This window comes from Talpa europaea, assembly GCF_964194135.1.
Source record: "Talpa europaea genome assembly, chromosome: 7".
Lineage (NCBI taxonomy): Eukaryota > Metazoa > Chordata > Mammalia > Eulipotyphla > Talpidae > Talpa > Talpa europaea.
In genome coordinates, this window is record NC_140074.1 from 92,115,200 (window position 1) to 92,139,934 (window position 24,735).

At 55.7% G+C, this 24,735-nt stretch overlaps 4 protein-coding genes and 1 pseudogene across 6 annotated transcripts in view; 3 read left to right on the plus strand and 2 right to left on the minus strand.

Annotated features, from left to right (window-relative positions):
* The window catches only part of LOC311173822 (large ribosomal subunit protein eL27-like), a 754,061-nt pseudogene that overhangs the window by 261,581 nt on the left and 467,745 nt on the right, over window positions 1-24,735 (minus strand). The window lies entirely within an intron of this gene.
* On the plus strand, window positions 6,414-14,450 carry KDM6B (lysine demethylase 6B; the record flags this gene model as incomplete). Its single annotated transcript, XM_084237021.1, is given in 20 exon segments — window positions 6,414-6,550; window positions 6,788-6,886; window positions 6,975-7,194; window positions 7,299-7,391; window positions 7,475-7,636; window positions 7,720-7,923; window positions 8,011-8,355; window positions 8,444-10,650; window positions 10,754-10,880; window positions 11,009-11,114; window positions 11,874-12,079; window positions 12,173-12,240; window positions 12,323-12,394; window positions 12,492-12,640; window positions 12,769-12,883; window positions 12,976-13,163; window positions 13,348-13,489; window positions 13,829-13,955; window positions 14,048-14,434; window positions 14,436-14,450. Coding segments are annotated over 20 exon segments (5,169 nt in total).
* TMEM88 (transmembrane protein 88) lies at window positions 15,893-16,651 on the plus strand. Its single transcript, XM_084237669.1, has 2 exons — window positions 15,893-16,180; window positions 16,306-16,651. Exons 1-2 carry the CDS (start codon window positions 15,971-15,973, stop codon window positions 16,573-16,575), a joined length of 480 nt encoding a protein of 159 aa, XP_084093795.1. The 5' UTR covers window positions 15,893-15,970; the 3' UTR covers window positions 16,576-16,651.
* NAA38 (N-alpha-acetyltransferase 38, NatC auxiliary subunit) lies at window positions 17,615-18,582 on the minus strand (the record flags this gene model as incomplete). 2 transcript variants are annotated; one of them, XM_084237540.1, is made up of 3 exons in its annotated part: window positions 18,254-18,582; window positions 17,881-18,064; window positions 17,615-17,727 (listed from the first exon to the last, which is right to left on the minus strand). In XM_084237540.1, the coding sequence occupies exons 1-3, from the start codon at window positions 18,332-18,334 to the stop codon at window positions 17,615-17,617; spliced, it is 378 nt and encodes a 125-aa protein (XP_084093666.1). In that variant the 5' UTR covers window positions 18,335-18,582. The 2 variants fall into 2 exon arrangements, with proteins under 2 accessions (XP_084093666.1, XP_084093667.1); XM_084237541.1 differs by having other exon boundaries at window positions 17,854-18,064.
* CYB5D1 (cytochrome b5 domain containing 1) lies at window positions 18,899-20,439 on the plus strand (the record flags this gene model as incomplete). Its single annotated transcript, XM_084237539.1, has 4 exons — window positions 18,899-19,117; window positions 19,211-19,287; window positions 19,414-19,632; window positions 20,209-20,439. Exons 1-4 carry the CDS (start codon window positions 18,958-18,960, stop codon window positions 20,437-20,439), a joined length of 687 nt encoding a protein of 228 aa, XP_084093665.1. The 5' UTR covers window positions 18,899-18,957.

Sequence of the window (24,735 nt, forward strand, 5' to 3'; positions counted from 1 at the left end):
AGGGGGAAGGATGGAGGCTGGAAGGCCAGGGAATGGAGAGACCAGACTGGAAGTCCAAATGTCTCGATCCTTAAGGGCAGGGAACTGTTGGCTAAGGAAGCAGAAAACACAGGCCCCTGAGGAGTGAGTTTGAGATGAGGGTACACTTAGGTCTGACCCCTCGATGGACACCTGATTATTGGCCCTGGACTTAGGTTAAAAGACATGGCTTTTGTCTCTGGGAGTTAGAAGGGGAGGGAGTGGGCCTCTATCACCTTCTTGGGCCACACAGAGGAAGGAGGTGATGGGGAAACAGGATATGGCCTTGAGGGGTGGGATAGAAAGGAGGCTTGCTTGCTGCAGAGGCTACTTCCAGACCCAGGCCCAAAGTCACAGTCCTTGCTGGAGAGTAAGGCTCCTCCCTGCAGGGCCCGTTCATCTAGTCTGGCCACCTGTGCTGCTAGCCAAGACCTGCCTGCATCCGCCTGGGGGAAGGGGAGGGGGCAGAGTCCAGAGGGTGGGGTTGACTGGTGTCTTGATAAGGTTAGGGAGGAGACAGCCAAAGGAAGAGGATCTACTTGCTTAGGGTCAGGGTTGAGGCTGACTTGGGTGCAGATATATGGGGCAACTGGGGCTGCTCTAAGACCAGGGACTCTCAGAGGAGGGTCCAGTCAGAAGAGGGATCCTGAGTTGGGTGTCCACTGTGGATTTATGCAAATGCCATAGAAGGCTCTTCTCACCCCCTGGTCCAGGCTGCTTCCTTAAAGGGGAAGGCTGGGGGACTGCTTTGAGATGGCTTTTTCTGGTTGTCATGGAAACAGACTCTCCCAACCCATCTGACCACCAGAGCCAGGTTTTTCTCAATAAGGGAACTGGGAGCACGGGAAAATTGTCTAGCCTGGGAGAACCCATCTCTCACTGTTTTTTTTTTTTTTTTTAGGTTCCCCCAGGCACCATGTCAGTCCCATAGCACCACCCACCCCACCCACCGTGGTCTGCTGCACCCCACTGCTGGGGCACTGGTTTCAATGAAACAGGGCACACCAAGCGCCATCTGGTAAGTCCTGCCTCTGAGCAAACCCTTCTACCTCCACAGTCCAACTCTGCAATACATACATGAGGCAAGAGTGGTCTGATCTGGATCATGCCCACTCCTCAGAATGGTCCAGTCCGAGTCTGAGCATCCCCCCACCATGTGGTGTTTGGATGGTTCCGTCTTTCTAGTTTATGGAGCTCCCCTCTGTCACCTATGAATGGTTCAGTCCTGTACTTCTCCAGCTTCTCTCCCCTACCACCAAAAAATCTTCTCCCCTTAATGCTTCAATTTAGTTGTGTATTGAATGAAGCTATGGTTTGCAAGCTGGAAATTAGAGGTGAGGTAACCTGGAGGGATTTTTTATGGGAGGGGGAGCATCCTACCCCTCTAAGAGTTGTTGAACAAAGTTGTTGGAAATTGATTTAGGAAGACACTGGAGACTATACTTACCTGCTGTTGCCATGGCAATCTTGGCTGCTTATCTTTCTTTCCAGATCCATTTCTGTTTTTCTCCACACTACACTAAGACATTACCCCGCTCACACTTACTCCATCTGCTTTTCTTCTTCCTTTTGCTAGTTGTCTGCCCCAAGCCTTGCTCCATCCCCGATTCCTCTGTTGAGAAAAGATGGTATACCTAAGCCAGGGACTTAAGTTTTCTGAGTGTGCCTTGTTCTTCTCCACTACTCACTGAGTTTCTTGTGTGGGACTGTTTTTTTCTACGAATCTGTCACTGTTTGACAAGTTGGTTTACACATTGGGGTGCCTCAGTGGAATTGTGTTGAGTGAATGTGTTAACTGAATGGCTTCATTGCCAAGAAACCAATGGGTTCTATGATATGCTGCATAGCCGCCTACCCAAACTTTCTCTAGAGGATATGAGACATTTGGAGTGGTAAACTGGGATAGACATGAGGGGAATGCTGGCTGACCCAGGAAATGGCCTATGAGAATAACACCATCAGAGGGGGAGCAGGACAAAGGCATTAGAGAAGAGTGGTAAGAATCAGGCCAGCTTTACCACTTTTTCAGAATGACATGGGCAAGTTACCTAATCTTCCTAAGCCTCAATTTCCTCATCTGTAAAATGGGGAAATGAAAATACTTTCTACCTCAGGTTTTGGGGGAAGAGTTTAAAAATGTGTATAAAGTGCTTAACACTGTGCCTGCATGTAGTAAGTCTTCACTAAATGCCAGCATTTGCCTCGTGGGAGCTGCAGGGAGCTGTAAGGATAAGCAAGGGTGTTGAGAAATAGGACAAAACTTGATCTGAATGCTGGCAGACCCCAAATACTTGACTCAAAAAGAAGGATCCTTGATCCAGCAAGATGTCAGGATTCAGGGGAGTGAGACAAGGAGTAAGCAGGGTCAGCCTGCTGCAGTGTTTTCCTGACTTTGTTCAGGAACATGAAGGCAAACACAGAAGGGCATGTGCAGAGACACACGTGATCACACAAGTGATGCAGAGGCAGACCCAGACAAAAGGCTGAGATAGGAGCCAGGCAGACACACAGACAGAGACAGCCCCGCAGAGTCATGTAGACAGGCATAATAACAGGAACGCGTCAGACACAGGCACTGGAGGAGACAAGATGAGCAGATATGCAGGTGCACACAGAGCCAAGACACCAGGACCCACACACAGCCGACCTTGTCAGACAGACTGGTGAACACAGCGGTCCAGTCAGAGGCCGACACAAGGCTCACAGTGACACATAGCGGGCCGGGGCCGGCACTGTCACTCCTCGGTGGGGGGCGGGGAGGGACCAGCAGCGGGGGAAGGCTGGGGAAGGGAATCCCGAGCGGGCGGCCTGCCCGGGTGGCTGAGTCACAGCGAAGCCCCAGCCGGCGGTCCTCCCCTTCGCCTCCCCCTCCCCCAGGTAAGAAGCGAGCCTGTAACCCTTGGCTTCCACCTGGCAGAGCGGGGCCCGGCAGGCGGCGGGGCGCGGTGGGGTTCCGGGACCCGCCCCACCTCCGCGTGCGTGCGGCGCGCCTGCCGACTGCTCGGTAAAGCCCTGTCTGCGGGGTCTCGTCCTCGGCGGTCACGTGAACCTGCGTGCGCCTGCCTAGCCTCTTACCCCGCGTCCCCTGAGGCTGGAGCGGCGCGCGGAGGGGCATCTTGGGCCTCAAGCCCGGAGAGAGTTAAGTGGTTGTGATTGATGGAGTGGGTCTCTCTCGGGGATCCGGAGGGAGGGGGTCGGTTAAAGTCCCCGAGTCCAGAGCCCGGATGGAGGGGGCGGTGCTGGGCTTAGCCGGGAGTGCCCGGATGGAGAGGGCGTGGCCTCAGCGGCAGGATTAACCCTTTACGAGCCGGTGACTCCTTGGGTGGTGGGTCGGGCGCGAGAGGCTGGAATGTCGCCTTGGAAGTACACCGTCCTCCCGGCCTGGCCTCGGCCGGGAGCATCTGCCTCCTTTCTGTCTTGAGAAGTCTGTGGGTGGCTGTCTTTGTGCTTGTCCGTGGTTGTCCCCTCCCTGTGCTTGGTGCGGACTCCGGGAGTCGGGGAGGGCTATTCCTGCCCCAAAGCGAGAGTGGAGGTGAGAGTGGGTCGCCACCCGGCTGCGGCGCCCGGGGGAGCAGGTGTGAGCGCCGCCCGGGGCTGCCGGCAGCGGGGGGGCCGTCGTGGGGGAAGATGGGAGGGGAAATTCCGCGGGACCGGTGGTGAGCGGTGTGTGGGCTGAGTTGTGTCTGCCTCTGACTGTGTCTGTGTGTGTTCGGGGAGGCGGGGGCTGAGTCAGTGGGAATAAGGGAAGGTTTTCTGGGTGACTCACGCTCCCCCACCCGAAGCCTGAATCAGACCCCGAGGGAGGGCTTTGTGAGGGAGGCGGGGGGGGGTCGGGCGTCTGGGTCCCGGGTGGGGGGCCGGGACGCGGGGGGCTGGCGAGGGTGAGTGTGCGTTTAGTGTACAGGAAGTTTTTGTCCTCAGCGAGGGCTGCTGTACTCCGGGTACCGGCGTGGGGGGTGGAGAAAGGCGGCGAGGGGCTGGAGAGCCGGGGCTCGCGGGTTTAGGGAAAGCTGAGTCAGTTCCCCGTGGGAAAGGGGAAGTGGCAGAGGGGAAGTGTCATCATCGCCGGAGGGGAAGCTGCATTTCCTGGTAACTGGCAGCGCCCTCGGCACCACTTCCCAGGAGGGGGCTACTCTTCCAACGTCACGACCCCCGCTTCCCTCCACCCGCTTCTGGCCCATGGGTCCGGGCTTGAGGGGTGGGCACAGGCGGGCTCTCCTTGACCGCGTTAAGCGCTGGGCATGTCCCAGGACTCGGGAGCCGTAGAAAGGCTGTGTGGTGAGGAGAGTTCCGACAGGAGCTCCGCGTGAACTGCAGAGGGGTCCACAGAGCCCGCGCACCCTCCGCGGCTCTGCGGGGAGTGGCCCGCCAGGACCTGTGTCCGGGCGCTTCCTTCCTCACAGACGACCTTGCCCTGCTGAGGGAGGGCCGTTTTCACCTGAAACCCGACTGCCCTTGTGGGCTGGGTGGAAATTTCCCCACCGTGCAGACTTCACTCAACGAAGGCAAACTTTCCAGCCGCCCCCAGCCCCGCGTCGCGTGCTCTCCCCCGGCTTCCTGCCCGGCGCTAGCTCCAGCTGGAGCGCAGGCCCCGCCCCGCCGCTTTGTACTCGACACTCGCCTCTCTCAGCTCTTTGTACTCTACACTCTCAATGGACCGATCCTGGGAGCGGAGCCGGCTCCCTACCTGCGGGGACGCCGGGTAGGCAAGGAGGAGGCGCGGGGACAGAGATCCTGGGCTCTGGAAGCGAGAAGGACTAACCGAGGCTAGAGGGAAGGTGCCCAGGGAGGGCAGCCCTGCACCAGTCGTGGGTCGAGCCAGAACCCACGGGAAGGGGTGGGGGGGGGCGTGAAGGAGGAAGTGAAACGGGTTCTGGGTTCTTTAAGGGAGTGGGCGGTGAGAGTGGGACAGGGGTGATGTCACCGCCCGTCGGGCCCCGCCCTCCTCCCGCCGAAGGACCCCCCCCAGTACACTTACACACGCTGCTTCCGCTGCGCAAGTAGCCACGTCACGGGCAACCCCCGAAATCCCCCCTCCCTTGGGGGGCGGGGGCCACGTGGGCCGTGGGGAACCGCGTGGCCCCAGAGGGGAAGGGCACAGAGGATACGGGAGCCACGCGAGAGGGGCCACTCGGGACCACGGTGCGCGACTCCTCAGAAGTTTGGGGATTAAACGGGGGTTTGGGTTGGGGGAGGGTCTGTTGGTGCTGAAGACGTTGAGAGCCTGGCGGAGGAGCTGCAGGAACGGGTATGAGGCGGGGGGCTTGACCTAGGTTTGGGATGGGGTCAGGCCGGGGGACGGAGCGGCGCCGGCGGTCCTGGGGGTTGTACAAGTCGCCGTAGCTTGTCAGTCCCAGGCAGTTCCGAGGGGTAGTAGGAGTGGGGCGGTCAGGCGCGGGGAGATGCCCAGTGAGGAAGGGAAGGGAGGCCTTTGTGTGGGTCGCGCGCCCGTCTGCCGTCCGTGGCTCTCAAAGGGGGCAGGGGACCGGGCCGGTCGGTGGGCGTCTCGGGCGGTCTAGCCGGGGACCGCGGGCGGCTCTCCGGGTTCGTGGGATTTGCGGGAGGCGCCATCCCCTAAGCCAGCCCGAGCGTACGAGTCGTCGCCCTCACCCGCACGGGTCACAGGCCCGAGTGTCAGGTCGGAGTTGGGGACCCTAGGTGGGAGTCGCGGGGGTCACATCGGGGTCACCCCGGGCCGAGCCCGTCTGACCGGCTCCGCCACCCCTCCTCCCCCGACCCGCAGCGGCGCTTAATCTCTCTCCTATTGGTCCCCGCCAGGCTGTTACTGAGGCGGAGACAGGGGTGATGATTGGCTTTCTGGGGAGAGAGGACGTCCTGTGATTGGCCAGGGCTCTGGAGCTCGGTGACGCTGCGAGGAGACGCTCCCACGGAGGCCTGGTGAGCGGTGGTGGCGTTGACTCTCGGCCCCCTGGGCTCCGGACTGGAAGCCTGGCAGCGCAGCCACCCCGTTTGAAACGACTAGCCTCCCCGCTCCCTGTCACTCCTCCGGCTTCTTACCACACTGCTGGGTATCTAGGGGCTTCTTAGGCCCTCAGGCCTCAGATAGACCTATGGGTGTTGCAGTCGGAGCCATTCCAGCCCCAGGGCCTGACTGTGTGCTAACCAGCTAACCTCACTCCTTTCCTCCTTATCTCTCTAGAATTGGCCGTGAAAGGCCCTGGCCAGCCATCTGGGGGCAGTGGGCACTCCTATCAGAGCAATTGGAGCAGGACCATCGTCCCAGAGAACTGGGGCAGGGGGCCTTGCCCAATCTCCAGGGCTCCTGGGGCCACTGCTGACCTGGTAAGGGAAAGATGGACTGGTGGGCTGTATGTATACTGGTAGCTCAGGCTCTGCCCCCAGTAAGACTGTAATCTTTTCTTGATTCAGGCTGGATGCATCGGGCAGTGGACCCTCCAGGGGCCCGCGCTGCACGGGAAGCCTTTGCCCTTGGGGGCTTGAACTGTGCTGGGGCCTGGAGCTCCTGCCCGCCCCATCCCCCTCCTCGTAGCGCATGGCTGCCTGGAGGCAGGTGAGAACATGCTCTTTTCTCTCTCTTTTCTCTCTCTTTGTTTCCAGGCACCGCTGTCCCAACTGTTATACCCGTCACTCTCTGTGTCAGGCTCCATGACTTTTTCCCATTTTGTGGCGCTTCTGTTGGTACAATATTCAGCTGCTTTTTTCTCGTATTCTCTAGGTCCACTCCCTTGTGGGCAGGGACAGGACTGCTTGGTCTTACTGTACATTAACATATCCCTTCTCTCTCCAGGTGCTCTGCCAGCATTGGGCAGCCCCCACTCTCTGCTCCCCTACCCCCTTCACATGGCAGTAGCTCTGGGCATCCCAACAAACCATATTATGCTCCAGGGTGAGTGAGGATTCAAAGATGCTGGGGTGCTGGGCACTTGAGAGAATTTCCCGGAGCCTGACCACTCTCAACCCCTTCTACTCTGTAGGACACCCAACCCAAGACCTCTCCATGGGAAGCTGGAATCCCTGCATGGCTGTGTGCAGGCATTGCTCCGGGAGCCGGCCCAGCCAGGGCTGTGGGAACAACTTGGGCAGCTATATGAGTCAGAGCATGACAGTGAGGAGGCCATTCGTTGTTACCACAGTGCCATTCGATATGGAGGAGGCTTCTCTGAACTAGGGCCCCGCATTGGCCGACTACAGCAGGTAGGATGAGGCAGGACATTAGCAAGGATTGGGCTTCCTGGCTTAGTAGCCTCCTCTCATGTCTGCTTCTGCCTTGCCCCCGGATACTTCCCCCACCTCCCTAGGCCCAGTTCTGGAACTTTCATGCTGGCTCTTGCCAGCACCGAGCCAAGGTCCTGCCCCCTCTGGAGCAAGTGTGGAACCTGCTGCACCTCGAGGTAAGGATGGACCTGGGTAGGCTGTGGAGGAGAGCCTGGCTGGACCTGCACCTGTGCCATTCTCCTCCTCTTGTCGTCTTCAGCACAAGCGGAACTATGGGGCCAAGCGGGGCGGTCCCCCCGTGAAGCGAGCCGCCGAACCCCCAGTGGTACAGCCTGTGCCTCCTGCAGCACTCTCAGGTCCCTCAGGGGAGGAGGGCCTCAGTCCAGGAGGCAAGCGCAGGAGAGGCTGCAACTCCGAGCAGGTGTGGTTGTGTGTGGGCTGGCAGGCAGTGAGTGGGCATATCTGGGGTAAGGAGTGAGATTCTTATACCCACTTTTCTTCTAGACTGGACTTCCCCCAGTGCTGCCACTGCCTCCACCACCATTGCCACCGCCGCCGCCGCCGCCACCACCACCACCACCACCGCCACCCCTACCTGGGCTCGCCACCAGTCCTCCATTTCAGCTGACCAAGCCAGGGCTGTGGAATACCCTGCATGGAGATGCCTGGGGCCCTGAGCGCAAGGGTTCAGTGCCCCCGGAGCGTCAGGTGAGTGCCTATCTGTTGCTCCTCATCTGTAAACTGTAAGTCTGTGCACCCTCTATTTCTCACCCTGTCCTCATTTGTATTTCACAGGATCAACGGCACTCGCTGCCTCACCCATATCCATACCCAGCTCCGGCCTACACCGCGCACCCACCTGGCCACCGGCTGGTCCCGGCTGCACCCCTAGGCCCAGGCCCCCGCCCCCCAGGAGCAGAGAGCCATGGCTGCCCGCCTGCCACCCGTCCCCCCGGAAGTGACCTTAGAGAGAGCAGAGTTCAGAGGTCGCGGATGGACTCCAGCGTTTCACCAGCAGCAACCACCGCCTGCGTGCCTTACGCCCCTTCCCGGCCCCCCGGCCTCCCCGGCACCACCACCAGCAGCAGTAGCAGCAGCAGCAACACTGGTCTCCGGGGCATGGAGCCGAACCCAGGCATTGTGAGTGATGACCTGGGGTGGAATGGGGGGGAATCAGTGAGCAGCCAGTCTGGTCGGCCCTCTGACCACCCCCATCCTACAATTGCAGCCCGGCGCTGACCATTACCAAACTCCCATGCTGGAGGTCTCCTCTCATCAAGGCCGCCTGGGGCCCTCGGCACACAGCAGTCGGAAACCGTTCCTGGCAGCTCCCGCTGCCACTCCCCACCTGTCCCTGCCACCTGGCCCCCCCTCACCTCCTCCACCCCCTTGTCCCCGCCTCTTACGTCCCCCACACCCCCCTGCCTGGCTGAAGGGCCCGGCCTGCCGGGCAACACGAGAAGATGGAGAGATCATAGAGGAGCTCTTCTATGGGGCTGAGGGACGCCCCCGCCCTCCCCCACCACCCCTCCCCCACCGTGAGGGCTTCTTGGGGCCTCCGGCCCCCCGCTTTTCTGTGGGCACTCAGGATTCTCACACTGCTCCCACTCCCCCAACCACCAGCAGCAGCAGCAACAATGGCAGCCACAGCAGCAGCCCAACTGGGCCTGTGTCCTTCCCCCCACCTCCCTATCTGGCCAGAAGTATAGACTCCCTTCCCCGGCCTTCTAGCCCAACACTGAGCCCCCAGGACCCACCTCTTGCACCCCTGACTCTTGCCCTCCCTCCAGCCCCTCCTTCCTCCTGTCACCAAAATACCTCAGGAAGCTTCAGGCGCCCGGAGAGCCCTCGGCCTAGGGTCTCCTTCCCAAAGACCCCCGAGGTGGGGCCAGGGCCACCCCCAGGTTCCCTGAATAAAGCCCCCCAGCCTGTGCCGCCCAGGGGTGGGGAGCTGCCTACCCGAGGCCCACGACTCTTTGATTTCCCCCCTACCCCGCTGGAGGACCAGTTTGAGGAGCCAGCTGAATTCAAGATCCTACCTGATGGGCTGGCTAACATCATGAAGATGCTGGATGAATCCATTCGCAAGGAGGAGGAGCAGCAACAGCAGGAGGCACGCGTGGTACCCCCACCACCCCTGAAGGAGCCCTTTGCATCTCTGCAGCCTCCATTCCCCACTGACGCCGCCCCCAGCACCACTGCTGCCACTACCACCTCTACCACCACCACCACCACCACCACCACCACCACCCAGGAAGAGGAGAAGAAGCCACCACCAGCCCTACCGCCACCGCCGCCTCTAGCCAAGTTCCCTCCACCTCTCCAGCCACAGCCGCCGCCGCCCCCATTACCCCCACCAGCCAACCCAACCAGCCTGCTCAAATCGTTGGCATCTGTGCTGGAGGGACAAAAGTACTGTTACCGGGGGACTGGAGCAGCTGTTTCCACCCGGCCTGGGCCGTTGCCCACCACTCAGTATTCCCCTGGTCCCCCATCAGGTGCTACCGTCCTGCCGCCCACCTCAGCGGCCCCTAGCGCCCAGGGCTCCCCACAGCCCTCCGCTTCCTCTTCATCTCAGTTCTCTACCTCAGGCGGGCCCTGGGCCCGGGAGCGCAGGGCAGGCGAAGAGCCAGCCCCTGGTCCCATGCCCCCCACCCCGCCGCCCCCACCCCTGCCTCTGCCCCCTGCTCGATCTGAGTCTGAGGTGCTAGAAGAGATCAGTCGGGCTTGTGAGACCCTTGTGGAGCGGGTGGGCCGGAGTGCCGCAGACACAGTGGACACTGCAGACACGGTGGACACTGCAGACTCGGTGGACAGTGGGACTGAACGGTTGCTGCCTCCTACCCAGGCCAAGGAGGAGACTGGTGGGGTAGTGGCAGCAACAGGAGCAGGCAGCAGTAAGCGGCGGCAGAAGGAACACCAGAAAGAGCATCAGAAGGAGCACCGGCGGCACAGGCGGACCTGTAAAGACAGTGTTGGTCGTAGACCCCGTGAGGGCAGGGCCAAGGCCAAGGCCAAGGCCCCCAAAGAAAAGAGCCGCCGGGTGCTGGGAAACCTGGACCTGCAGAGCGAGGAGATCCAGGGTCGTGAGAAGGCCCGTTCTGATCTTGGTGGGGCCTCCAAGGCCAAGCCACCGGCAGCTCCAGTCCCTCCACCTGCTCCTGCACCTTCTGCCCAACCTACACCCCCATTAGCACCTGTCCCTGGGAAGAAAGCTCGGGAGGAAGCTCCAGGGCCACCGGGAGTCAGCCGGGCTGATATGCTGAAGCTGCGCTCACTTAGTGAAGGGCCTCCTAAGGAGCTAAAGATAAGGCTCATCAAGGTAGAGAGCGGTGACAAGGAGACCTTTATCGCCTCTGAGGTGGAAGAGCGAAGACTGCGAATGGCCGACCTTACCATCAGCCACTGTGCTGCTGACGTCGTCCGTGCCAGCAAGTGAGTGGGGCTGTTACCCATGAGGCTCCTGCCTGGTCCCAGGGGAGATTCCCTTTCCCTGTCACCCTGTTGTTTCTGTTTTTACTGTATTATCCTCCTACAGGAATGCCAAGGTGAAAGGGAAGTTTCGAGAGTCGTACCTTTCCCCTGCTCAGTCTGTGAAACCGAAGATCAACACTGAGGAGAAGCTGCCCCGAGAAAAACTCAACCCCCCCACACCTAGCATCTATGTATGTGTGCCCTCTGTGCTCAGGACTGCCTTTGCCAAAGGGTTCTGAGATGGGGAGGGGTGGGGTTGGGGTGCTCTGAACCTGGGACAGGTCTCTGACATCACCCCCGTCTTCTGGTTGTCCCTCAGCTGGAGAGTAAACGGGATGCCTTCTCGCCGGTGCTGCTGCAGTTCTGTACAGACCCTCGAAATCCCATCACCGTAATCCGGGGCCTGGCAGGCTCCCTGCGGCTTAGTGAGTTTGGGGGCCAGAAAAGTGTGGGGAGGGATATAAGTATCCTCTGAGAGGCCCCCACTCTTGAGGACCCAGGACAGTGACTATAGTGAGCACATAGACCATTTTTGAAGAGTACTTGACTGATGGGTCAGCTGAGCATCAGTCTGTCTCCAGCAGTGGATGAGTGGGAGGGGGTATGTCGTGGCTTAGTTAGAATCACTTTTGGTGTGCTTGGTGATTAAACATGAGGAGGATACAGACCGCAGATAGCCCCCACGTGGTTTGGGGCACTTTGCTTTTCAAACCTTTATTGTGCAAAATTGCAAACAGAAAACCATATAGAAGTGTAAGAAGCAGACTTGTTTTCTTTATATCCATCTAACGTCCTTTCCTCCCACTGAGTTATTTGAAGCACTTTCTAGGCTTTCACTTGAATAACTCACTGGATCCAATGATAACTGTAAAGAAATTGCTGTTCATTGAACAGCAGGTGACAGTGCCAGGTGCTGAGCACAAGTGGGCTCATGCACACCCGAGGACTTTGGTGGAGGGGTTAAGGCTCTGAGCAGCAGTGAGAGAAAGGAGGTTGGTGATGATCCGGATAGAGGCTAAAAACCTGGGACCGTCAATGCTCACAGCTTGTACTTCTGGGCTAAGCGCTGCTTTGCCTGCATCCACCCTTTCAGAGGCTTGGGGAGTAAGAAGGGACAGGATGAATTGGGTCCTCATTCTCTGTCCTCTGCCCCTGCCCAACACCTTGCTGGCCCTCTCTTGCAGACTTGGGCCTCTTCTCCACCAAGACGCTGGTGGAGGCGAGTGGCGAACACACTGTGGAGGTGCGCACCCAGGTGCAGCAGCCCTCAGATGAGAACTGGGATCTCACGGGCACCCGGCAGATCTGGCCCTGTGAAAGCTCCCGTTCCCATACCACCATTGCCAAGTATGCGCAGTACCAGGCTTCATCCTTCCAGGAGTCCCTGCAGGTGAGAGGCAAGCATGGGCAGAGGCAGGGATGTGGTGGGTGGGAGGGCTCCTGGAAGATCACTGACCTGGGTCTGCCTAATCCTGTGGCCAAGCAGGAGGAGAAGGAGAGTGAGGATGAGGAGTTGGAGGAGCCTGACAGCACCACAGGAACCCCTCCTAGGTATGCTACAGTTTTCCCCTTTTCCTTCTTCATCTTTCCTTCCCTGTGACCCTCCACCAACCTGTGCTCTTCACCCTAGCAGCAGTGCACCAGACCCGAAGAACCATCACATCATTAAATTTGGCACCAACATCGACCTGTCTGATGCAAAGCGGTCAGTGCAGCTGAAGCCAGCAGAGCTGGGACGGGAGTGCTAAGAGGTGGGCAGAGTAGGGGATAGCCTCTCACTTCGGTGCACCCTGTAATTGCAGGTGGAAGCCCCAGCTGCAGGAGCTGCTGAAGCTCCCTGCCTTCATGCGGGTAACATCCACGGGCAACATGCTGAGCCACGTGGGCCACACCATCCTCGGCATGAACACAGTGCAGCTGTACATGAAGGTCCCTGGCAGCCGAACACCAGGTGCGTCCCTGGGCTGGTGGCTGGGCTGCTCTGGGATTCTCCCCTCAGCCAATGAGGGCAGAGGGGGGCTTGTCCCTGAGCACAGGCTCAGTCTGATCTGTCACGCTATTCTCTGTCTCCCCCTTCAGGCCACCAAGAGAACAACAATTTCTGCTCTGTTAACATCAACATTGGCCCAGGTGACTGTGAGTGGTTCGCAGTTCATGAACACTACTGGGAGACCATCAGCGCCTTCTGCGACCGGTGTGCACCACCCTCCCCCCACCTGCTAGATACTCCCCACATCTGGTTCCTGGGTCCCCAGGTTTCCATTTGACCCTGTGGCCACCCCACAGGCACGGCGTGGACTACCTGACGGGTTCCTGGTGGCCAATACTGGATGACCTCTATGCTTCCAATATCCCTGTGTATCGCTTCGTGCAGCGCCCTGGAGACCTTGTGTGGATTAATGCCGGGACCGTGCACTGGGTGCAGGCCACGGGCTGGTGCAACAACATCGCCTGGAACGTGGGGCCCCTCACCGGTGAGAGGGTGGGGCTAGGTGATGGGCCCTGCTTCACCACTCAGCAGTGAGGGAGTAGGGGTTCTGGGGAACCAGCCCTCTGGGGAGGTGAGCTTGGGGGGCAGCCAGCTGTGAGGAAAGGAGTGGGGCCCAAACAGCCTGGGGGCTGTTTGAGAAATCTTTGGTGACCCCCTCTGGCCTCCAGCTTATCAGTACCAGCTGGCCCTGGAACGATATGAGTGGAATGAGGTGAAGAACGTCAAATCCATTGTGCCCATGATTCACGTGTCCTGGAATGTGGCTCGAACAGTCAAGATCAGTGACCCGGACTTGTTCAAGATGATCAAGTGAGGACCCTTTTGGGGAGGGAGCCCGATGCCACCAGACCAAGGTCTTCTGGCCCTTTTTTCTTCATGTGTAATTCTTCTCCATTCTCTGCCTGTCTCTTCACCTTTTACCACGTGCCCTGAAGTGTTCCTGTGGTGGGGTAGCTTACAGGAATCCTGCTTTGGGAGGCTTTATTTTTCGATGGTTCTAGTAGGCAAAAACCGTGTGAGATTTCAAGTGTGACAGATGCCTATCAGGAAGGACATGACCTGGGTGTGAAGGGGGAATCTCCTTAAGTAAGGGCTCTGCTCCGCTCCCCCTGCTGGCAGCCCTGTCTCACCACCTCATCCTGCACGCAGGTTCTGCCTCTTACAATCCATGAAGCACTGCCAGGTGCAGCGGGAGAGCCTGGTTCGTGCTGGGAAGAAAATTGCCTACCAGGGTCGGGTCAAGGATGAGCCTGCCTACTACTGCAATGAGTGTGATGTGAGTGGACCCACTCTGGCTCTTTCCTTCCTGTAGGGAGGGACCAGGCGGCCCTCCCATCCCCCATGACTGTGCCTTCCTTGCTGTCCCAGGTGGAAGTGTTCAACATCCTGTTTGTGACGAGTGAGAATGGCAGTCGCAACACGTACCTGGTACACTGCGAGGCCTGTGCCCGGCGCCGCAGCGCGGGCCTCCAGGGTGTAGTGGTGCTGGAGCAGTACCGCACGGAGGAGCTGGCGCAGGCCTACGACGCCTTTACGCTGGTGAGAGCTGTTGGGAGGACAAGGGTACCCCTGAGGCAGAGGTGGGGGAGGGGCACAGAGTCCCAAACTGGGGCCTGTCCACCGGCGCCCGTCCCTAAGTCCACTCTCCGCCTGCTTTTTTTTCTCCCCTCAGGCCCCTACCAGCGCGTCTCGATGAGGCCGGATGCCCCGCCCGCCTGCCCGCCCGCAGGGCGCCGCGGGGCCACCAGCACACAGCCTGGGCTGGACCTAGGTCCCGCCTCTGGCCGGGAAGGGGGTCGGGCCCAGCCCTTCCACCCCATTGGCAGCTCCCCTCACTTAATTTATTAAGAAAAAAATTTTTTTAAACAAATATGAGGAAAAAAGGAAAAAAAATGGGAGACGGGGGAGGGGGCTGGCAGCCCCTCGCCCACCAGCGCCTCCCCTCACCGACTTTGGCCTTTCTAGCAACAGACACAAGGACCAGGCTCCGGCGGCGGCGGGGGTCACATACGGGTTCCCTCACGCCTGCCAGCCGCCAGCCCGCCCGGCGCAGATGCAGGCGGCTCGTGTTGTACATAGACGTTACGGCAGCCGAGGTTTTTAATGAGATTCTTTCTATGGGCTTTACCCCTCCCCCAGAACCTCCTTTTTTTACTTCCAATGCTAGCTGTGACCCCTGTACATGTCTCTGTTTATCCACTTGGTTATGATTTGTATTTTCTGGGATTTTTGTTCGTTTTTGTTTTTGTTTTTTTTGTTTTTTTGTTTTTTTTTGGTTTTTAATTTATAACAGTCCCACTCACCTCTATTTATTCATTTTTGGGAAAACCCGACCTCCCGCACCCCCAAGTCATCCTGCCCGCCCCTCCGGGGACTGCCCGCCGCCGGGCTCTCCCTGCCCCCCAGTGTGTCCGGGCCCGGCCCGTCCGTCTCAGCCCGTCAGCCCGCCTGCGGCTACAGCCGGGTTCTCATGGTGCTCAAACCCGCTCCCCTCCCCGACGTCCTGCACTTTCTCAGACCAGCCCCCACTCCCGACCCGACCCCAACCCCGCCTGAGGGTGAGCGACTCCTGTACTGTAGGGGAAGAAGTGGGAACTGAAATGGTATTTTGTAAAAAAATAAATAAATAAAATTTTAAAAATTTAAAAGTTTTAAAGAAAGAACTATGAGGAAAAAAGAACCCCGTCCTTCCCAGTCCCGGCCAATTTAAAAAACACGGACCTTCCCCTCGTCCCTCTTTTCTTTTTAAGCGTGAAACAGTCCAGGGCCAGGCTTCACTGGGGCAGGGACACCCCGGGATGAGTTTCTCTGGGGCTTTATTTTGGTTTTGTCGGCTTTTTCCACGCTGGGGCTGCGGAGGGGTGGGGGGGTTTACAGTCCCGCCCCCTCGCACTGCACTGTCTCTCTGCCCCAGGGGCAGAGGGGTCTTCCCAATCCTACCCCTATTTTCGGTGATTTTTGTGTGAGAATATTAATATTAAAAATAAAATCAGAAAAAAAAAAAACCCTCCTGTTTTGATAACGTGCTGGTGATAGCAGGGAGAGTTCTGGGAGGAGGGCCGAGAGACCAAGATTGATGGGGAGGGGCTGCGCAAACCCTGGCGAGGGTGAGCCCCTCCCCTGAGGCGCCTGTGGAATGTCCAGAGCTCAGGTCCGCTCCTCGGTGCCGGGGGTGCCTAATCCTGGAGCTGCATTCCAGGATAAGGGGGGTGGGGAGAGGCTGGGCCGGGGGAGGGGCAGGAAGGAGTGCTATAAGGGCTGTGGCCCGGGCGGGCGGGAACCAGGCGGGCTATGGCGGATGTCCCCGGGGTGCAGCGAGCGGTTCCCGGCGGCGGCCCGGAGCCCCGGGACCCCCTGGACTGCTGGGCCTGCGCTGTACTAGTCACGGCCCAGAATCTGCTGGTGGCTGCTTTCAACCTTCTCCTGCTGGCGCTGGTGCTTGGGACCATCCTGCTACCCGCTGTCACCATGCTAGGCTTCGGCTTCCTCTGCCACTCGCAGGTGAGCGTGCGCCCCGGTGTGTGCGTGTGAGTATGTCGGTGATGATGGCGGTAGGGTCCACGGGCCCCAGCATCTCCCCTCCTGGGCTGTTCGACAGGGGCTTGACGCCTCTTCTCCTCCCACAGTTCCTGCGCTCCCAGGCACCCCCTTGCACCGCGCACCTGCGGGACCCGGGCTTCACAGCCCTGCTGGTCACCGGATTCCTACTCCTCGTGCCGCTACTCGTGCTAGCCCTGGCCAGCTACCGCCGCCTCTGCCTGCGCCTCCGCCTGGCCGACTGCCTCGTGCCCTACAGCCGGGCCCTCTATCGGCGCCGCCGACCCCCGCAGCAGCGGCAAACCCGGGCCTCACCGGGATCCCAGGCCGTTCCCACATCAGGAAAGGTCTGGGTCTGAGGACCCTCGAGTCAAGAACAGTCCTGTCGATTGCCCTCCCTCCCAGCGGCCCAAGAACTTGAAGCCCCGGAGTGTCCCGACCTATCCTGCTCCTACCCCAGCCTAAACCGGGTCCTTGCATCGCCCTGGGGAAGAGGAGCACCTGTGGACCCAAAGCTGGTGAAAATTCGCCGCACCCCAGAAAACCCGCTTTCCTTACCACCAGTATCCTGAACATCTGGGCTGGACCCTTCGTGCACATACACACCCCACCCCCACCTTGTGAATAGGACAACTGAACCTCGGGTCTTCTTCCAGCGCAGCTAGTATTCACAGGCTGAGGGGCGAGAAGTGACGGGGAAGGAGTGATCACCACACGTCAATAAAGAACTAATGAACTGAACGGGAGCCTGTGAACGGAGAGGGCGGCACAAATACTATCACCCCTGCCCCATGCCCAGAAGCAGGAAAGTGTGGGGAGAGGGGGGGGGGCACCGGGACATGGTGCTGAAGTGCGCAGGAGGGAGCATCCTTCAACCTCCCTGTCTTCCCTTATCGCATTTGCCCGTTCTTCCTGACCAGACCCCAGAGTCCTGTCCCTGACCCCCAAAGTGACCTCTCCGTCAATAGAGTGGAGGGGGACCAGCCTCTGCCGCCTGCCCAGCTCCCCTTGGGGACCTGAGCCCGTTCTCTGACCCCAGCTTAGAGGAACTCAGTGTTGCCAGGCCGGGGAGGGAAACAATGGGCCTTCCGGAGCAGGATGACACCCCCTCCCGCCACAATTATGGAGCAGCAGCGTGGGAGGGGAGGTGGAGGGTCCCACCCGGCTGAGGCTCAGCCTGACCACATACATCCCCAGCCCCCAACCTGAGGGAACCTCTGGTGACCCTGGACGTCCAGGTTGGGGCAGGTGGGCAGAGAATGTTGCCGACCTCAAATAAACCCTCTTCTCTAGAAGCAGACTTTGCAGTTCCCTCCCCAGCATCCCAGCTAGGTAGACACAGACACAGGCAACTTCGATTATAGGTTTAATGAAGTCTGAAGGCATGTGCGATCTTGGTCAGAGATAGGGAGGCCCCGCCAGGCTCTCTTTTTGCACCTCAATAGAAACGATGTGGTGTCCGGGTACCATAGCCAAGCCCAGCACACGGGGTTCCCCCGCAGAGAAGGAATCTGGAAAGAAGCATCAGGGAAGCAGGTCAGTGTCGGCCCCGCCCCTTTTGAGCCACTTCTAGACCCAGATAATAAGGGCGGCAGCAAGGCACTGAAGGGGAAAGCCTTGCGTGAGGCTGGACCCACGCGGGTGTGCATTCACTGGGCACTGACCCGACGGCTTGAGGAACTCCTGCGCTGAGCCCAGGATGACATTGCAGTCGCGGTCGGTGCAGAGGAAGCAGCCGACCAGTGTCCGTCCATCAGTCATGCGAATGCGCATAGTCTTGTTGAGCAGCGCCTCCAGCTGCTGCCGGGCGCGCGCGGCAGGCGAATCTTCATGCTCCCCATCCGATTCCTGCGCGGGGCGGTACACGCGCTCAGAGGGCGCCCCCCAGGCAGCCGCTCGCCCGCGGAACCACCGCTCCCGGCAGCCCGCGGGGCGCACACGCGCGCCCAAAGACTGCCGGGAGCTGCAGTTCCCCCGCCGCCCCCCCACGTTGCTCCCTGACTGCCCCTCGATCCCAAAACCCGAGCCCGCGCTAACCCCAGCGCTGGAGCTGCTCTGACGCCGGCTGCAACAGCCATTCTCCTCTCGCAGCAGCATGGCTGGTCCGGCTCCGGCCATTTGCCTCGGGGGTTCTTCCCGGCCCTTCAACTTCTTAAGAACCTTTCGGCCACGGTGGTATGAGATCTCGCGAGCGCTGCCGACCTCTTGTCTTTCGCGAGATCACCTTCCCTTTTCCTCCTTCTCCTCCTAGTCGCCTCGGCAACTGCAGAGATCTCGCGAACTTCTTGCCCAGGGCTTGCTTCACTGAGACCTATTACGCAGGATGTCTTAAGATATCGCGAGAAATCTTACTCTAGTTTCTTACTAAGAACCCTGAATTTAGCGAGAATACCTTTTTCATAGTCGCACCGGCCCCTGCTTTTCTGCCTCCCGAAATACTCTATCCTAAATAGCCTCTGTAGCCCGTAATTAAAACTGCAAGCTTCCTTCTGGAACTTCGGAGGAACTCAATTTCTTGAATGGAGGAACCAGACTACGTTTCCCGTAAGCACTTGCGGGAAACACTGCTCCCGCCGGGTGGGCTATCAGCGGACGGTGGCCGGGAAAGGACAATGGTTTCCATGTCAGCGAATAAACGCGCTTGCCTTAGCTCCTGGACGTGAGGGAGGATGTAGTACTGAGTATCTGCTGAAGGAGCAAGCAAGCAACTAAGAGAGCTGGTGACCGATAGCGCAAGAGCCATGTCTGGCCGGGGCCTAGTGGGAGGGCCAGACTTTGAGCATTTCAGGCGTCGCTTTTTCACGCCTGCCGAGGTCGCCCAACACAACCAGCCCGAGGACCTCTGGGTGTCTTACCTGGGATTCGTGTACAACTTAACGCCTTTGGCAGAGAAGTACAAGGGTAAGGGACACGCTGAGCCAGTACTGGGGTGTGTGTTTTGGGGGGAGTCTGGTTCTTGGGTAGCTGGCATTGACGACGGCTCCTCCTTCCCAGGAGACCTACTGCTGAAACCTATCGTGGAGGTTGCTGGCCAGGACATCAGCCACTGGTTTGATCCAAAGACCAGGGACGTGAGTTCTGCTAGACCCGGGGTTGGGTGGGCACTGGAGTCCTGGGATGGGGAGGAAAAGCAGGGACTAGCGAGGGCCCTAGATAGTGACTGCTCCGACTCCCCTCTTCTAAACCCCGCTTTAAAGATCCGCAAGTACATAGATCCGCTGACCGGTTCGCTGAGATACCGCACTCCGCGGGGCCGCTTTCTGCACGTCCCGCCTGAGTTGCCGCGTTCGGACTGGGCCAATGATTTCGGGACACCCTGGTGGCAGGGATTGGACTACGAGGTGGGCCAGCTCTCTGTCAAGACCCGGAACATCCGCATCATTAACACGCTCACGTCGCAGGAGCACACACTAGAGGTGAGAACTGGTGCGGGGCTGGAGTGGGGGTGTGGCGCAAGAGCCGGTTAGAGGGAACTGGAAATCCCAGCAAATCCCCAAATAGATTTTGGGGCCACCATAACCACTGGAAGCTGTAGTTCCTCTTGGTTTAGGGGCAACCGAGGAAAGCAGATCACCTAGGTCCCTCGGATTGGAAATACCGGGAGTGACTGGGTTACAGAATACAAGATACTCATTCATGAGCTCAAGGCATCTTAGTGTTGGTGGTCCTTGGAAGCTCTCATATGCTGTTTTGGCCAGCAGTTGCATTTGGATTCTCTTATTAGTCTACTCTATTGTGGGGATGAGGTGAGTGGGCAGTGGCTTTGACCCTTTAGGTCCATCTGTTAGAAGTGGCTGCCATAAAGACAGGATTTTGGAAACATTCATTGTATGCTGGAGGTCCTACTTCATTTCTGGGACCATAGAGTCTGAAGTTGCTATCTGCCAAGGGAAGTACTCTTAGCTCTATCATCTTTGGGGCTCCTGGCTTTTGCGCGCTTGCGCTTGCGTTCCTTCCAGGATTTTGAGGTGGGATGTTTCCATGTTCTCTAGGTGGGGGCTCTAGAATCAATGTGGGAAATCCTACACCGCTATCTCCCCTGTAATGCACATGCTGCCAGCTACACGTGGAAATATGAAGGGAAGAACCTGAACATGGATTATACCCTGGAAGAGAATGGGATCCACGATGAGGAGGAAGACTTTGACTTTCTCAATATGGACGGTACACTCTACACACCTGCAATATTGCTTTACTTCAATGATGACCTTACAGAGCTATAGGAAAGGAGATGTATGCTCATGTAGATTCAAGATCTGTTTTGAGTTTGGCTGTTTCTGTATCCTGTAGGGAAAAGATGGGAATGGGTAAGGGGGGTACCTAGACCTAGACCTTCATGCCACTGGGAACTGGCCTGCAGTTCCCATGCTTCGCTGAAGTGTAAGGCCCTGTTCCCCAGGTCCATTTTAATTGCTCTGAGAAAGTTAGGGAGAATGCTAGAAGTGAGTGAATTTTTAGGAATGATACAGGAAAATGAAGTGTCTTAGATTAGAGAGATATAGAAGATGTAGCTCAGGCAGAACTTTTTGATAGTAAAAGAGAAACTCAGCACAGGCATGAGGGATAGAAGAAGAATCTTTTTAGTAAAGATGGAAATGGAATAGCTGCAGGAAGATGGGATTTGCAAAGATAGGAATAGGAAATGTCTGTCACTGGCCATACAAAACTGACTTAATTCCCTTTGAATAATATCTGGCAACTAAAACCCAAGGGGAAGAAAAGAAGTGAATGGTTACCAGGGAAATCAGACGAGATATTATGCTATATACTTTTTACATCCTGTTTACTACAACTACCCCATAGGATGGATACCATTACCGCTATTTTACAGATAAGTCTTCTGAAGCTTGGCAAGATTTAATAGCACAAAGGCACACTAGCTAGTGATTAAGTCTACCTAATTCTAAAGTCCATGTTCTTTTCAATGTAAAGAGACTCTCTCAGTATCTAATCTCATGCTAAGTATTTGTAACCACTGCTGCTCAGAACAGATGTTTGGGGTGTGGGTTTGCCCTGGCCTTGCTGCACAGTGGGAACCACAGGCCTTTTGTGTAGTCAAATCATTCTTTCTGCAGTTATCATCTGCATAACTCCCTTCCAAAGGAAGGGAAGAGAGGTGGCAAGGAAGGCTAAGTGTTAGCTGAGCAATAGATAGTTGCTATGTCTACTTCGTGGTTGATTCCATAGCAAAATGTTTCTTCTGACTTTTTTGAGGCAAAGAAGTGGGTGGGTGTTTACTGACTCCAGGAAAAACTAGGATGAGGAGACAGCGTTAAGACTGGGACACTTGGGCGAGGGAGCAAAAAGAAAGCAAATTGTACAGTATATTCAAGATGAGCCATGTCTCTTAGGGAAGGTGAGGATGACAGGGTGACTTCGCAAGATGGTGACTCTATATGAGGGGGCTTTACAGGGGTAAGGAGCCAAATAAGTTAGAAAACTGGTGATTAAAGAACCATCAATTTGGGGGGAGGGGCAGTGGCCAGGTGATCCCCTTTAACTTAAAAAACATGGGAAGGCAATGAAAATAACTGGCAGATAAACTTCCTGATAGTAGCAGGCAAGAACAAATTAGGCAGAGGTTAGGGCATCTTCCTGGGAGGTGGTCCCTTTGTGACACTGGGTTGTCTGCAGAGAAGTTTTCTGAGGAGTTGACTATGAAAGACACGGACAAAGATGGAGACATCTATATTGGCTTCAGCAATATCGCATCTCACTTCTCAGAGCTTCCAAACAGTCCCACGTAATGCAAAAGTCCATGAATTACCTGCATCATTTTGATATTTAATTATTTCATGTGCATCTTGTTTGCTCAGTTGAGCCCTAAATGATTTGAGAACCAAAGCTCTGCTATTGCCATAGTACCAGCCTCATAGCCTGTGCCTATGGGATCTGCCCAGACCTGTCCTTTTCCCAGAATCTCCTACATTAGCACCTCTTGCCAGAAACATACTCATCTCCTTACACATTCAACCACTCTTTAAGTAGCTTCTTTCTTTTAAATATCTTTGGAGCTTGTCTTCTTTTCTCTAAGCTGTCATCATCTCTTGTCTAGACCTTTGTGGAAACTTCCTAAATCAGTTCATTTCCACTTCTGTCCAAACACAGCAGAGTGAGCTCTGAAAAAACAAATCTTACTGACTTTCCTCCTTCAGATTATTCAGTGGCTTCCAGTCCTAAATTCAGTCCTTGCATACATCAGCCTGTCTACCTTGCATATCTCATCTTGCATCACTCCTTTGTTACCTGTGTTCCAGCCCCCTAACTGGCTTTCAGTTTGTTAAATGTTGTCTTACCTCAGAGCCATAAAGACTGTTCTCTCTGCTTGCAACACCTAGCTCTTCCTCTGGGAGATCTTTTCTGACTTCTTTGTGGTCAAAACTTTCAGTTAGTTATATTGTCACTTACAAACTTTCAATTATATCAACACTGTAAATATTTGGGAGTAATTATAGTTTTTAAATGATGGATGTGATTAGTTGGCTGGCTTCTAGATTGTAAGCTCATGAGGGCAGATGGTGTCCAACTTGTTCATTGCTGTACTCCCAGTGTTGGGTGCAGGCACACAGTTGCTGCTCAATAAATTTTCACTGAATGAAGTCAATGTTAAGTGAATTCATCTATCTATAAAAACTAGTAGATGGGATGTTGTGTGCTGGGAGGCAAGGTGGGACCAATAAATAGGACACTTAAATCCCATGCTGCAATATCTATCCATACATTTTACTTGCTCACCATAGATCCAAGACCTTATGTTCTTCCTCTCAGCAGAGGTTTTAGGGGCAAACTGCCAGTCATTTCCTCTTATGGCCACGAGGGGGCTGTAATCGCCTACAGAGTCAGGCCTGGAAAAGGGAAAACAAGTTCTAAAGAGGTTAGAATTAAAGATGATCCTGTGGAAATTATAGGTGGGAGGGAAGGATAAGAAAAAAACAAACCAAAACCCCCCCCACATGGCTACTATTCTATTATCATTTAGGTTTCTTCTTTTCTTTTCTGTTTGTTCTTTTCTTTGCCCAGGAGCACATGCCAGGAAAGGGGGGTGATTTGAGAAATGAAATCATGGGCTATGACTAGTAGGGGGTCTGATTACAGGTGTGGGTGTGTATGGGGAGAGGCACAAAGCTGTGGAAGGAACAAGTACCATACATTTTTAAGATAAGAGAAAGGGTGACCCTTGAACATGAGTTTGAACTGTACAGGTCCACTTATATGGATTTTTTAATAAACAGGGAACTTCAACCTATAGTAACAATAAATACAGAACAGTATTATAAATATTTTCACTTGATATTTCCTTAACACTTGCTTTTATCTAGCTTACTTTATTATAAAGGATACATTATATCATACATATCAAAAGTATGTGAAATCAACTGTTTGTTAATTGGTAAGGCATCCAGTCAATACCAGGCTATTACTATATTTGACCTTTGAACAAAGCAGGGGTTGGGGGACCAATTCCCTGCAGTCAAAAATCTGTGTATAATTCGACTCCTCAGAAACTTAACTACAATGGTCCCTGGGTTTCTCTGGGGGATTGCTTACAGGAATCAGTTATCAAGATCCACAGGTACTCAGGGCCCTTGTAATCAGGGTTTCATATGCAGATTCCACATCCAGTTGAAGCTGCGCATGTTGAACCCATAGGAATGGAGGGCCAGTTGTATTTATTGAAAAATAAATAAGTGTATAAGTGGATGTGTGGAGTTCAAACTTAATACTGTGAAGAGTCAACTGTAGTCTTGGGGCCATCAATACAAGGAATCTTACTGTGTGGGATTTTGGTGCCCCTAATCCCCATGTTGTTCAAAGGTCAACTGTACATTAATTTATTTAAAAAATAAATTTGCTATTAATTTTTTTTTCTTTTTTGGTATAAAGCTTTCTATTATGTGCTACCTTGTTCTCTAACTATTTAAGACTGGATATTTGCATGAGGAGTATGGAAATAACACTGAGGCCTAAAACCTAGAAAGCAAATAGTATATAAGTGGATGGAAGGGTCCAAGTCCTCTTGTGATGATCTTAATTTTCGAAGGAGGTGGGGTGAAGATTGGGGTAATGAAAGAAAAGCTGCTTGTCCTCAATAAATCAGCAGTTTCAAAGGATTCAGCTGGCAAGTAATTTCCACAAAGCTGAGTCCTATATGCACATATCATTGGGGATACTACAGAGTTCCTTGCAGGAAGCATACCTGCTGAATGGGAAAAAGCATATACATATGGAAAAAGTAAATGTAAAAAGTACATGATAAAGGACCAAATTATGGTACAGAAAGTTTCCACCCTCATGGCAAACTACAGGTGGATTCTTAACCTGGACCTCCAGAAATGGTTTCTCAATATTTTCTGTGAACATGTGTGCAGATGTTTATTATTTTGGAGAAAGGTGCTGTAGTTTCTATGAGTCTCAAAGTGGTCTAACCCCTGCCCCTCAAACAGAACACACACATACCCACTAACTTATAGACCCTTAAAATATCAAAGGTGACAGTCTAATGTAGTACCAGGATTCCT